This window comes from Hyperolius riggenbachi, chromosome 2 (assembly GCF_040937935.1).
Source record: "Hyperolius riggenbachi isolate aHypRig1 chromosome 2, aHypRig1.pri, whole genome shotgun sequence".
Lineage (NCBI taxonomy): Eukaryota > Metazoa > Chordata > Amphibia > Anura > Hyperoliidae > Hyperolius > Hyperolius riggenbachi.
The window spans coordinates 324871340-324885946 of record NC_090647.1 but is presented as its reverse complement, the minus strand read 5'-3'; the positions used below and the strand labels follow the sequence as shown (position 1 = coordinate 324885946).

Genomic DNA, 14607 nt, shown 5'->3' with positions numbered 1-14607 from the left:
TTCATACCCAAAGACACACTGTAGTGTCACTCAAACATGGCCACACACTAGATATTTCTATTCCATTGAGCAGTTCATTTGAGTTTTAATAAACCAACTCGAAATCTAATCTCAAATCTGGACTTCATGGAACTAAAGTTATACAGCTAATGTAGAATGTAAAGAATGCTGTTCATCCAGGTTGAAAAATTTCTTTTGATCGTCCAAGTATCTCACGTGTGAGACATTTGGACCAATTCCTGTTTGACTGAATTACCACTGCAAAACTGACTGTAAGTGGATTGCCATGTATAATTCTGTAATCAAATATTTATTTTAATCCCCCATGAAAACTTTTATGGGACAATTCTACAGTCCAGTTAGTGCACCAAACTGGATACCGATGAGAGGTGTTCCAAGTGTAGGAACTTTGATCTAGGAAAGTTGGTCTTTGAATGGACTATTGTAATGATTGGTGAATAAAGAAGAATTTATTCTTACATGGCGTGTGCTTTTTTCGATTTTGTGATTAACGCTTTGGTCCAGCACCTCAGGAATGGTGTGCAGCCCCTCTGCTGCTATTCCAAGTCTAGGAACGGCCTTTGTAAGTGTGATCCATAGACTGATGTACTCTGCGTGACCTTAGTGGGGGGAAGCACCTAGAGACTTAGGGCTTGGAAAACCTCTCATTAGAATCTAGTTTAGTGCACTACGTGATCACGCTTTATTTGGAATTGGGAATGTATGCTCAATGCTATATTGCATAGATTGGCTGCGATTGGGCCGGCTGATCCTCTAGTGTATGGACTGCATATTACAGTTTGTGACTGCCACGAATGGGTGACCCCCAACAGACCTTGATACTGCTGCTGTTTGCCTATCTGTTGGGGAATGCTGCGATTGGGCCACTTTCACTGTCCTGTGACACATACAACTGAATTGTACATGGTTTAGAGCACAATCGCCCTGTGAACTTTGCTGACCATTATCTACACCCTTGCTGGGTGTTTACAGTTTATATGGATACTCAAAATCTGAACTGTCTTTTCCCAATTTTAGCAAAGAAAAGCAATCTATACTGGATCAAATATTGATCATTGAGCTTTATGAAATTTTGAGGATTAGTGAGCGTTAACCTATCTCCAACCATAGGACAAACTGTACCAACAAATGTGCTAGCTTTTTTAGTACAGCTGTGGTGATTGCTTGTATGCCTATTCATTTATACAATGGTTTAAGTGGTGTAGGTTTTTGCAATAATTATTATTTTTTTTTTTTGCATATTTGATTACTGGTAGTTTTTGTTATTATTTACTTCATTTTGTTTAGTCCAATATTGGGCTATGTCTGAGAGGTTACCACATGCCCTTTACACTTTAATTTTTAGACTAATTACTTGTGCAGGAGAGCTTCTCAAATTTTTAGAATTTTCTGTGGAAACACTCTGGAGCTCTAAGGGCTCAGACACACTATAAGCGCTTTTCTGAACGCTTTTTGGCCATCAGAGCTTTCTGAGAGCTTTTTAAACAACACCCCCATTGACTTACATTGAAATTGCAGTTTAAAAGCGTGGGATTTTACCGCAATTGCAATTTTAATGTAAGTCAATAGAAGAGTTTTTTTAAAAAAGCGCTCAGAAAGCTCTGATGGCCAAAAAGCGCTCAGAAAACTTTGTGTGTTTGAGCCTTTACTCAGTATTTTCATTGTATTAAAGGCGCATGCAACCAGGAATAATTTGCTTCTCACTGGCCAGTTCTAGTGGATTTTTATTAAAAAAAAAAAAAAAAAACTGATCTCCAACAATGATCACATGTGACAATTTAGTTAAAGGACAGGATCAGTGCCAGTTTACTTATAAGAAGCACTGCAACATGCTAGAACACTACATATATCGCCACTACTTTAGAAGGGCAATTTGCATTACGCTAATAGCTCTATTACCGGCAGCCCAACACATTTATTTAAATTGCTAATGGCAAGCCCTCAGGATAATTACTAGGGGGGAAAATAAAACTTCAATAGTAGTACTCTATTCCTTACCCATTAATGGGTTGCTGTTTCTGTTCTGAGGCTTGGGTGGTGGAACCGGTGGTTGCTTAGGGGCTGGAGGTGGATGCAAGTTCCTTGGAGCAGGGCTAGGGGCAGGGTTAGGAATCCGTGTTGCAGTAGGAATTTGTTCTGGCTTCTGCCCATTGTTCTGGTCTTGGCTAGTTGAGATGGAGGTGGACAGTGGTCTTTTAGGTGGAAGAAGAGGTTGCTTGTGAAGACTGGACAACATTTCCCGAGGAGGCTCCACTTGTGAACTGGGACGGGATCCCACTTGTGAACTAGGATGGGATCCCACTTGTGAACTAGGATGGGATCCCACTTGTGAACTAGGATGGGATCCCACTTGTGAACTAGGATGGGATCCCACTTGTGAACTAGGATGGGATCCCACTTGTGAACTAGGATGGGATCCCACTTGTGAACTAGGATGGGATCCCACTTGTGAACTAGGATGGGATCCCACTTGTGAACTAGGATGGGATCCCACTTGTGAACTAGGACGGGATCCCACTTGTGAACTAGGACGGGATCCCACTTGTGAACTGGGACGGGATCCCACCTGTGAACTGGGACGGGATCCAACGGAATCTAAAATGTGAAAAAGAAAACAATTGAGTTCAGAGCAATAACGTCCATAGATATATCCCAATATTACATAGCACCATAAGTCACAGCAATATAGGAATCTTACTTTGTCTACTGGTCTGCTTTAGATTTTTGTTATCGTCTTGATTTTCAGCTGTTCCTTGGCTCATGTGTCCATTTCCCACAGAAGGGGGTTCTGCTGTCACTGCAGGTTCTGGGGAAAAGGAAGCATCTCATAATTATACAGCAGGGACAATACAGTGCTCAGTATATACAGTACAGCACAGTCAGACCTTTTTCATTTTTGTTTGTTGCAGCGTCATGATTTACAATGATACAGCCCATTCTTTTGCTCAATCACACATCTCTGGAGAGACCTGTATATTGCTGTCTGACAGTCTCCAATCAACCTGACAGAGCTTGAGTGGGTCTGTAGAGAGGAATGGCAGAACATCCCCACATTCAGGCCTGCACAGTTAAAATAAATATACACATCAAATTCTGAATGTCTAATCACTGACCAAGTTTACCACCTCCATGTAGTATGAGGGCCAACAGATCCTGAGCTTACCTACAGATTGTGTAGTAAGATTGATTGTAGTAAGAGAGATTGCTCTCATACTATATCATAGCTCCCAACTGTCCCTCTTAGAGACCCAGTCCCCCTGTCCATCTTTTTTGCTAATTTGTCCCTCTTTCAGGACTGATGTACAGTACTGAAAAAAACGTGTTTGACTCTAAACTTTATTCCCATTCTTTAAATTGATCAAACAAACACAGAACATTTATATTGCGCTTTTCTCCTGGCGGCCTCAAAGCGCCAGAGCTGCAGCCACTAGGACGCGCTCTATAGGCAGAAGCAGTGTTAGGGAGACTTGCCCAAGGTCTCCTACTGAATAGGTGTTGGCTTACTGAACAGGCAGAGCCAGGATTCAAACACAGGTTGCCTGTGCCAGATTTCTTATTTTGAAATGTTAACATTAAGGAAAATGAACCATAATAGAGAGGTCCAGTGTGGTTTGAATTATAAAACGGCATATTTTTCTTATGAAAACTTTATGGTACAGTATGCGGGGGGGGGGGGGGGGGTGGCAGGGTGTGGCTTAAGTGTCCCTCTTTCTTATCTAAAAAACTTGGAAGGTATGCTACATGGAAATGGTACATTTGGCAAATCAAAACTGCATTTGTGTACCAGGCTTTAGTCGTATCATACCCAAAATAAATCCAGGCTGTAAGCCCTGCCTAAAAGCCCCTCCACTAACTATTAAGAAAAGGGTCCAATTACCTGTGTTGATGTAATATTTCAGTTTTAGAACAAAAATAAAAATATTGAGAAAGCTACTCTTTAAAACTGTATTAAACTCCCTAAACTAAATGTTAAGTACCTGCTCTTTAGGTAATAAATAATAATAATGCTGCTAACATTTGTATAACTCTTTTATCCTGTCGGACTCAAAGCACTTGAGGACTGCAGCCTCTAAGGGTGCGCTCAGTAGGCCATGGTGGCTCATCCAGGAGTTGAACCCTTGTCTTCCATGTCAAAGGTGGTGTCTTTAACCAGAACATTTGAAAGAATTTCCTGTACGTAAAAATGTTTATTTTCAATGCAGAGAGTAGTACAAGCTGCTAATTGGCAAATGTAATAATTGCCTGCCATGATAAGCTCTCTGTTCCCCCTCATTTTCTATTGAAGTAACTCTGCCATTGCCAGGGCGATGATTGTATTCAGCGAGGGAAGGCAGGGGGAGGAGATCATGCACAGAGCTTATCCTGGCCATACATTTGCTGATTAGCAGAGCAGTGAAGAATTTACTGCTCTCTGAAAAGTAAATGTTTTTACACATACGGAATGCTTTCAAATGTTCTTTTACATACCTACATTTTAGTTTAAGGTGTATTATCCAGCTTTAAACTTTGCCATTGTAAATTCTGGGCATTTCATGTTAAGAAATAATATAATTTAAATGGAGCTAAGCATGGGGCTTTAACACACCAGAAAGTAATGACTTCTGAATACTTTGCGTGTGTGTTACATATGAAGATGAAAAATGACTAGGTACTTGCCTTCCTCTGGTACTTCAACTAGTACTCCTCTTTTAATTAGCTCTTCTCTGGGCTTCCTCATAGATATCTTCCTTTCAAGAACTGAGACAAGATGTCATTAGTGTTATATGATAAATAAAAAATTAAGTACAATCAACAGTATAGCAATGGGTAAACTGGAGTAGTTGATGCTACAGAACAGAGGCTCATAATCACTGACTGACACTACGAAAAAACAAGTAAGGCACATGGTAACATGGAAAACACAGCTGTCAAGGGAAGATCTAAAATGGATTTCTGGAGCACTTTCTGGGATTGTCAATCTTATGAAAATATTAGAATAATCTGTTTTATAAAAGTTTGGAGACTGTCACCATTTATACTGTTACAATAACTTGCGGTAGTCTCCGTTGTAGTGCAACAAGAAGATACATGTAGGATAAAATGCCCTAAACTAAAATGTGGGTACCTACTCTTAGGTACATACAATAACATTTAAAAGCATTCCCTGTGTGTAAAAACATTTACTTTCATTGCAGAGGCCAATAAGAGTTAGCTGTATTACAATTTAACAAGGTGCTTCAATACAGCCTGAAGAAACTTTGGACTTGCAACTACAACCAAGGACCCAGCACTGGGTGTTTAACCTCTTGAGGACCAGAGGTGTATACCCCCCTAGTGACCATTTTTTTTTATAATTCGGCACTTTACAACTTTAACGGTTTATTGCTCGGTCATACAACTTAGCACCCACATGAATGTTACCTCCTTTTCTTCTCACAAATAGAGCTTTCTTTTGGTGCTATTTGATTGCTGCTGCTATTTTTACTTTTTTTTTTAAATAAAAAAAAAACCCTACATTTTGTTAAAAATAAACGTACAAATAAGAAAATTGGCATCCCCTTAACCTCTTGACGACCAGCTAACGCAGATTGGCGTAAACTGGTCGTCTGCGGGTTACCATGGAAACGGCCACTCGAGCGGCCTTTCCATGTCAGTTCACGGAGGGTGTCTCCGTGAACAACCGGAGAGCCGATGGCGGCTCGCCGGCAAAATGTAAACAGGCGGGGAAGAAATCCCCGCTGTTTACATCATACGGCGCTGCTGCGCAGCAACGCCGTAAGGCAGATCGGCAACCCCCGGCCTCTGATTGGCCGGGGATCGCCGGCATATGATAGGCTGAAGCCTATCCTTCAAAGCGCAGGACGGAAATCCGTCCTGCGCAGCACACAGGGGAAGGGAGAGGGAGGGAGCGGGCAAGAGGGCGGAAAGCGCTGCGGAGGGGGGCTTTGAAGAGCCCCCCCGCTAAGCAACTGCAGCTGGCGGCGATCAGACCCCCCCAGCAGGACATCCCCCTAGTGGGGAAAAAAGGGGGGTAGTCTGATCGCCCTGCTGCACTCCTGATCGGTGCTGCGGGCTGTAGAGCCCACGCAGCACCGATCAGTGTAAAATCCCCTGGTCGGCAAGTGGTTAATTGGCCCTAGACCAAGATACATACAATACAGAATTCATCTATAGACATATGACTATGGTAGGGATTAGATTGTGAGCTCCTCTGAGGGACAATTAAGTGACAAGACTAGACTCGGTACATCGCTGCATAAGATGTCAGTGCTATATACCGTAAATACATAATTTAATAATTACCTAAATACACAGCCTGCCAGTGCTGATCACTGGCTGGCAGGCTGATCGCTGGAGTCCCCTGTGCGGAATGACGGGAGAGCGTGTTTGTGTGAGCTACCGTCAAATCTTGCTCCTCGCGAGATGACGCCATATGGCATCACAGACCTGAGAAAGCAACATTCCCGCCTCCATCCTGCGTTAGGCAGATGGGAAGCGGTTAATAAAGCCAAGGTGCCTATAGTGCCCTTATTTTACCTTCTGAAGTCTCCCGAAATGTATCACTGGGCTTCCTCTTTCTCCACTTCCATGGCTTGAAGAATTTTCCTATCCCGGAGAATTTGCTCTTCCTCTTAGCAGGGGGAGTTGGGGGTGCTGGAGGCATTGTAGGAGGATCCCCCTCCTCTGCTGTAATTAAAAAAAAGACAGCATTACTACTGAGTGTTTATATGCAGATGATGAAACAAGGCCAACGTTCATGCCTTTCCTTGCATTAAAAAAAACCTGAAGTGAGAGAAACTTGCAAGAAGCTAACTTAGGCCCAGGATCTACTAGCAATCACAAATAGCAACCAACTTGTTAAAGGGACTCAGAGCAGTGCCTGTGGGTATGCCTTTAAGCATACCCACAACTAATTAATTATATCCTCACACCTACCAGCATGATGTTTGTAATTATATCCCCCTGGGTTCCTTGTATTTCATTGCATTGTGCTGAATGGAGCTGCCGACTTTGGGGAAAAGTCGCCCTGTGTAATACAAGTAACTATGGAAAGATGCATACCATTTTGAAGCTCTCTTTCTCCTCTTTCCAACGACACCTAAACCACCGCCCTACTCCTTTTAGTTTTCGCTATTTTCACGATCTTTCCATAGTTACTGCACTGCTCGGAGTCCCTTTAAACATTTTCCAAGTGCTTTTCGTAGAGATTTTGAAGGTTTGCTCCCCCCCCCCCCCCTGCATTCCTTTAGTTGCAATTGCTCCAAAAATGCTACAGGAAGCCCATTTGCAATTTATTATGAATCACAAGAGCTGTAGTGAAGATTCCCCATTGAGTTCCACTGTCCTTCTGCTTTGATGATCGCTGGCAATCAGCAAGCACACAGAAAGCAATGTTAGTTAGTCTGCGCCCTTAAGGTGCGTACACACATGCGACTATAGTCGTTTGAAACGATCGTTCCCCGATCATTTCAAATGAAGATCGTTTAAAAAAAAGCAGCCAAATCCCATGAAGTTTAACGACGGACGAGCTAGATCGTTCAAAAGGAATGATCTAGCTTGGCGGATTTTTCCCAACGACGATCGTTTGCAAAAGTAGTACATCGACTTTCACCAAGAGGTGGGCTGTATGGATAGATTTTGGTCACTCAGACGCCTTGCAGGTTTTCCTAAGTACTTAAGTTTGTCAGATTGTGCTCCCTCTGCACAAATTTATGTCTTTGCATTCAACCCTATATGCAACATGCCTCATTTCGAATCAATACCTGATCAAAGTGTGAATCTCGCATCTATCCTAAAAACGAGTATGTCATGTAATAGTTGTTAAGGTTGCTTATCTGAGACACTTGATACGTTACCTGTTATATGTTTATTCCCTTTCCCTCCCCCCCTCCCTTCCCACCCTCTTCCTTTCCTCTCCCCTTACCACCCAACCTTCTTTTCCTCCTCCAAACCACTCCCTCCTCGACCGTGAGTCTTCATGTCGGTCCAGTCGATAAGAAATTCTCTCAATGTCTGTTACAATAAGAATTGTCCTGAAATTGCATCTCTAATCTTGACTGGATATCCCTATTGTTGTAATTTACCCTTTCTGTCATAATAAAAACTGATTTTTGAAAAAAAAGAAAGTAGTACATCGTTGGAAACGATCGTTCGTACTAGGCTTGACATGTGCATTTCACTATTTCTCCATGGAACTTTTCATTTTTATGCGCAGGCGCAATAGTTACTTTTACGTGATGTAATGTTCGTTCTAACGATCTGATCGTTACACACCTTTTAAAACTAACTTTACTTAGGTCGTTCTTTCATCAATTAAAAGTTTGTTCGTCATTCATAACGAACGATCGTTGTCGCATGTGTGTACGTAGCATTAGACTTCACTGCTAGCAGCCTCTGTGTTGGGCTTTGCCTCTGTCTCTTTAAGGTTTGAGTTGCTGACCCAGAACGAGTACGCAGATGAGGTATTCTAGCTCAATTTTTCCATTTGATTAGGCTGTAGTGGTGTAATTCAAAGACAGTGGGACTTCCCAGCAAAGCTATGGTTGGAGCCCCCTCTTTAAAAAGAAAAAAAAAAATAAATAAGGACCTAGTTACCAATACAAGCAGCCATCCGAAACATAACAAAATAGATACTTCCTAGATTATATTTAAGCAAGCAGATCCCTCACACAACAATTAGCATGGTACCCCAAAACACAGAATTCAGCACGGTGTGCCCTAAACATGTAACTGTTGCCTCCAATACAAAGAATAAAGACCTGGGCACACTATCACATTGCTCTGCAACACAGGTGTCCGTGCTTTGTACACAAGTGTATGGCACCTGTGTAGTTCTCCATTGCAGAGCTGACCCCAGTCAACTATACTGAATGGAACCAGCTCCATAATGTGCTCAAAATGCATACAGCAGTACACTATCAGCACACACTGATGTGCAGACATAGGACCTGATAAAATTCATTTTTCTCTAAGTTTCTCCGAAGATATTATTGTTCAACTGTTTAAATTAACGTTTGCATGCTTAATAAAGTACCAAAAATGAGGTAAAAAAAAAGTACTGACAAAATAATTGAGCGTTTTCTTGCTTACTGGTGGCTTAACAGACAACAAGACACAAAACATTTATATTGTGCTTTTCTCCTGGCGGACTCAAAGCGATGTGCCTGGCAATTAAATACAAAGGACTGGCTGAGGACATCTTTATCAGCCACTCCTATAAAATGAATGACAACGCAGAATCAACAGTGCTTAAAGAGGAACTCCAGTGAAATAATGTTATAAAAAAGTGCTTCATTTTTACAATAACTATGTATAAATGATTTAGTCAGTGTTTGCCCATTGTAAAATCTTTTACACCTCTGATTTACAATCTCACATTAAATGGTGACATTTTTACTGTGGGCAGGTGATGTAGATGCTGCATGCTTTTTTGGCAGTTGGAAACGGCTATTTCCCACAATGCAGCAAGGTTCACAGACAGGAAACTGCCAGGAGTACATATTCAAGAGTTTCTTGTGGGAGGGGTTTCACCACAATATCAGTCATACAGCGCCCCCTGGTGGTCTGTTTGTGAAAAGGAATAGATTTTTCATGTCAACTTACAGCATCTGAGCCTAATATAGCGCCGAAGACCATTAGCAGAGACAATGTAACACCTTGGTCAAACTTCAAAGAAATTGATGAAGAAGTCACATCAAGCATCCTCCTTCACGTCCGCCTAACTACCTGTGACCTGGATTCTGGCCCAACACAGTTCATGTTGAACTGCCCCGACCTGTTCGTACCGGTATTCCTCAAAATTGTTAACTGTTCCTTACATTCAGGGATATTTCCTGCTTTACTGAAGGAAGCAATCATCAGGCCTCTCCTCAAAAAACCCTCCCTGGACCCAGATGCAATGACCAGCTACAGACCTGTCTCTAAAGGTGCCCATACACTCGTCAGATTGGCAGAAGATAGATAAGAAATGCATCTGATGATCTATCCGATGCGTTTTTAGAACATTTTTTACCAGGATAGAATTCCAATAGATTTCAGTTTGAAATCTGTTGAAATTCGATCTGATGGCATTTTTTTGCCATCAGATTTCCATTAAGGCCAATGCAAACTGATAAGCAATCTCATCAGATCGACCTAAATTTTCCACCCTGCAAGTTCGATGGAAATCCATCGAAATCGATCGAAATCGGCCGATCGGTCGATTGGCCAACCGATTTGCGATCGATCGATCGCGATCGATCGGTCGGCCAGAAAATCGGCTGAGTGTATGGGCTGCTTAACCTCCCCTTTCTGGGCAAGCTAATTGAAAAAACTGTTTACCTCCAGCTAGAAGCCAAAATCTTACAAAACAACAGCACTGAAACTGCCCTCATCCAAATATGCAACCACCTGCTCATGGCAAGAGACAGAGGAGAGTGCTCGATCCTCATACTGCTAGACCTTTCTGCAGCCTTTGATACAGTTGACCATGACATCTTGATAAACAGGCTACAGAATTACTGCGGCATTGATGGCATAGTTCTTCAGTGGTTCCAATCCTTCTTGAGTGGCAGAACCCACAAAGTGTCTATGGGGCCCTTCCTGTCCACCCCTGTATCACTTAAGTATGGGGTGCCCCAGGGCTCAATCCTCTCTCCCCTGCTTTTCACGATTTACATGTTACCGCTTGGAAAACTAATCCAGAAACATGGCCTGACATACCACTGCTATGCGGACGACACCCAACTATATCTTTCCTTCAAGCCTGGTGTGACAGACCCAACTCCAACTATAAACGCCTGCTTACGTGAACTACAGCAATGGATGAATGACAACTGGCTGAAACTAAATGCAGACAAAACTGAAGTCCTTCTGATTGGAGGGCAGAGCATGATAACAAAACAACTTAACTTGCAGTCTTCACCACTGGGAATAGGAGGCACGGATCTACGCAGCTCTGATCATGTGCGTAGCCTGGGAGTTCTAATTGATGGGGATTTAAACTTCAGAACTCAAATCTCTGCTGTGGTGAAATCATCCTATTTTCACCTGAAGAACATTGCTAAAATCAAGCATCCATATAAATGGCCCACCCTGTATATTGTTCCATATGCATCTTCCTGTATTAGATTGATTCCCCTTTATAGTGCAATTTATTTTTTATTATGTATTCATTTAGCAGTACTTACAGAGGCTCACTAATTAATGCCTCTAAAAGTAATCGCTGTGGAGCAATTGTGAGGATAGATAAATTCAGAACTCAAATCTCTGCTGTGGTGAAATCATCCTATTTTCACCTGAAGAACATTGCTAAAATCAAGCACCTCATACCCCCAGAAGATCTGCCAACCTTAGTCCACGCCTTCATCACATCCCGACTGGACTACTGCAATGCTCTCTACACCGGCCTTCCAAAAAAGGACTTGTACCGCCTACCGCTGATACAGAATACTGCTGCCAGACTGCTAACCAACCAACCCCGTCACTGCCACATAACGCCAGTCCTGCACTCCCTTCACTGGCTACCTATAGAATGGAGGGTCCTATTCAAGATCGGCCTACTGACATTTAAATCCCTGAATAATCTAGGCCCTGGATACATGAAAGATATGTTGCAGCAGCGTAGCAATCCCCGCATTCTCAGATCAACAGGTTCTAATAATCTAGCCATACCCAGAGTCCACTTGGAAACTTTTGGTCCCAAAGCCTTCTGTCATGCTGCCCCTACGTTTTGGAACTCCTTACCTCAACAGATCAGGACAGCTCCATCCCTGGATGTGTTTAAATCCAGACTGAAAACCCACCTGTTCAGTTTGGCATTTGCAGAAATATAACTTTTGTTGTGTGAATACTTCATCCTACTAATTACTGAATCTGAGAGAGCCTAAGCGCTTTGAGTCCTATGGGAGAAAAGCGCTATAGAAATGTTATTGTATTGTATTGTATGTAAAAGGGAGTATCGGCTACTGATTGGGATAAAGTTCAATTCTTGGTGTGAGTTTCTGTTTAAGGCTGTTGTATGAGGACAGTGGGGCCTATTTATCAAGACAGATGCAAAGAAGACTGGAGAGGTCAGCATAAAGTGAGCAATCCATTGTTCAACAAATGGAAGTTGATTGGTTGGCTCTGAGCAACTGCTCAACATTTCTTTGGACCAAGCTTGATAAACTACCCTTGATATATTTGCTCATACTCAACCACAATCACACAAGAAAAACTAGAATTCCCCTAAGGAAACTTGAACATAGAGCAATGTGGTAGCTGTTATTGGTTGTAGCCATCTAGATTTTCTCTTTAAAAATTGCCACTTGGATAGTTGTAATACTGATCTTTTGGTTTAAGCAGTTTAACTCATAACAGGGTTAGATTTGTGGACCCAATTTGGGTTAGTAAATCAGAAAATAATAGTCTGGCCACATAGCGCAGTTGAACTGAATCACCTTTGTCGGCTTTAAAACATTTAAGTCCTATGAGAGCCCTCTGCAATCTGTTCAACCTCAAAAACGATAGTTCACACTGTACGGCATCAGGCTGAAATAAATTCAAATGTGACTGAATGATTGGGGCTCTGTTTTAATCCATATACTGCATAGTTTATAGTTGAGGCCTGCATCGGGTCAGCTACCCACGGGTTACCCAAAATGCGGGTCGGGTTCGGATACCCGTTGGAATCTAATTGGGTTGCGGGTAGCGGCCTACGGGTCGGTTCGTGGGTAGTGAAAGCAAACAAGCAAGCAAGCATGAGATAATTCTGTGTCTTTTGCTTCCCAAAATCTGTGATGGCTGTTGGAACCAGAATACTTAATTACTTGTTAGCTGCTGCTAATCTTTAATACCAGCAGACTCCTTCCTGCTCTCAACCCGAGACTCCCCCATACTAGTATGTAAGGCTAACTGGGAACATGCAAGTGTGTGATTGAAGATGAATTTTTTCATAGCTGGACAGAACTAGTTTAGTCATAATTTAGTCAAAAGTAAAAAAAATCTTAAACACTTCTTTGGCTTTGGTATAAAAATATAACAGAAGTGGAGTACTGCCTGATGGGTGATTTTGTTGCCTTAGGTTTCTTTCAGATTCCAACAAAAACATACTAGTTGTTGAACTAGTTTTTCTCAGAATGAAAGAGAGACATTAACTAGCGGAGTCCCCTTGAGGAACAGTTAGTTGTAAATACGCTGTGAAAAATGCTGGCGTTATATAAATGCTGGAAATTTTGAAAAAAAGTTTCCTATGGTAAGCTAAAAACTCCCTTTAAAGGGATAGTCAGGCAAAAAACTTTCACTGACCTGTGGCTTCTACCAGCCCCATACAGCCATCCTGTGCCCTCGTAGTCAACCACTGCTGCTCCAGTCCCCCTGCCGCCAGCTAGTTTCGCGTTTACCGACCTCGGGGTTGGTGGGCCGTATTGCGTACATTTTTACGCATTCTCACTGTTGCAGGAACATTAACACATACATTTTTACGCATTAGAGGTAACTAACGCGTAAAAATGTATGTGTTAATGTTCCTGCACCAGCAGGAATGCGTAAAAATGTACGCAATGCGGCTCGCTGACCCAGAGGTCGGCAAAAACGAAACTAGCTGGCGGCAGGGGGACTGGAGCAGCAGTGAGTGACTACGAGGGCACAGGATGGCTGCATGGGGCTGGTATAAGCCCCAGGAAAGTAAAACTTTTTTTTTTTTGCCTGATGATTCCTTTAAGGCTCATATACATGAGCCACAGCGGTGGCTCGAGCCATTAAAAAAAAACAAAAAAAAAACAGTGACAGCTTGTCGCCAGGTCCCTCTGTGCAACAGCCGTACACACGGTGCACAGAGGGACACAGAATTAGTGGAAGCAGTCGCCGAAGGTTCCTCCCCCCCCGCCGTCCCCCTCCCAGAAGCTCCATACATTGTGTATGGAGTTGCTGTCGCTAGTCCGCATACACACGGCGGACTAGAGACAGTTGCGTCGATAGCTTTTGCCGGCGATTGGCCGCGGCAATCGCCTGGCGACAGCATCGACGAGCGACAGTTCTGGGTGCGCGCCTCATACACACGGGCGACCTGTCGCCGCAACACGCATGTGCCACGTGGTTGCGGCAACAGTTGTAGCCCGTGTGTATGGGCCATAAAGGATATAAATAAAGACCCAAAATTACAAAGTGATGACAAAATATGAATACTTAACTTATAGAAGGATATATGTGATTATAAACATGGCAGGTTTTTTCTTGGCACATTAAGCAAAGTGAACACAAAGTTTAGACGTAAAGCAGTATTACAATTACCGTATCTGGAATCATATTCCTGGCTGGCAATTTCATTGTGCAATGGATATTAGTCCCTATTTATTACACAATGAAGGGAGTATACAGCACTTAATTAGTGGATTTAACCCTGTAATAGCAAACCAATACAAAGATCTAATAATAATATAAAATCAGGGTTAACGTGTTATCTGTGGGTGTCCGAGGTTGGGAGTTGTGCAGAACCTGTCAGATGTGTTCCTGTGGAAACCATGGCACTTTGTTAAACCAGTTTAAGCTGTCTTTGATACAGTTTCATTTTCAAAATTTCAAAATGCATTTTCCAAAATGGATTTCAAGTCACAAGATACAAAAGAAAATGAAGTTTAAAGGAGACTT

At 42.4% G+C, this 14607-nt stretch overlaps 1 protein-coding gene across 5 annotated transcripts in view; it reads right to left on the bottom strand.

Moving 5' to 3' along the window:
• PHACTR4 (phosphatase and actin regulator 4) overlaps nucleotides 1–14607 on the bottom strand; it is a 111350-nt gene that overhangs the window by 22244 nt on the left and 74499 nt on the right. For 3 of the 5 annotated variants that reach the window (XM_068269259.1, XM_068269260.1, XM_068269258.1), the window contains 4 exons: nucleotides 6538–6687; nucleotides 4678–4758; nucleotides 2720–2827; nucleotides 2020–2616 (listed from right to left, as the gene is read on the bottom strand). In XM_068269259.1, coding sequence (XP_068125360.1) covers nucleotides 2020–2616; nucleotides 2720–2827; nucleotides 4678–4758; nucleotides 6538–6687 — 936 coding nt within the window. The remainder of the gene's footprint in view (nucleotides 1–2019; nucleotides 2617–2719; nucleotides 2828–4677; nucleotides 4759–6537; nucleotides 6688–14607) is intronic. The other 2 variants (XM_068269261.1, XM_068269262.1) reach the window with 2 other exon arrangements.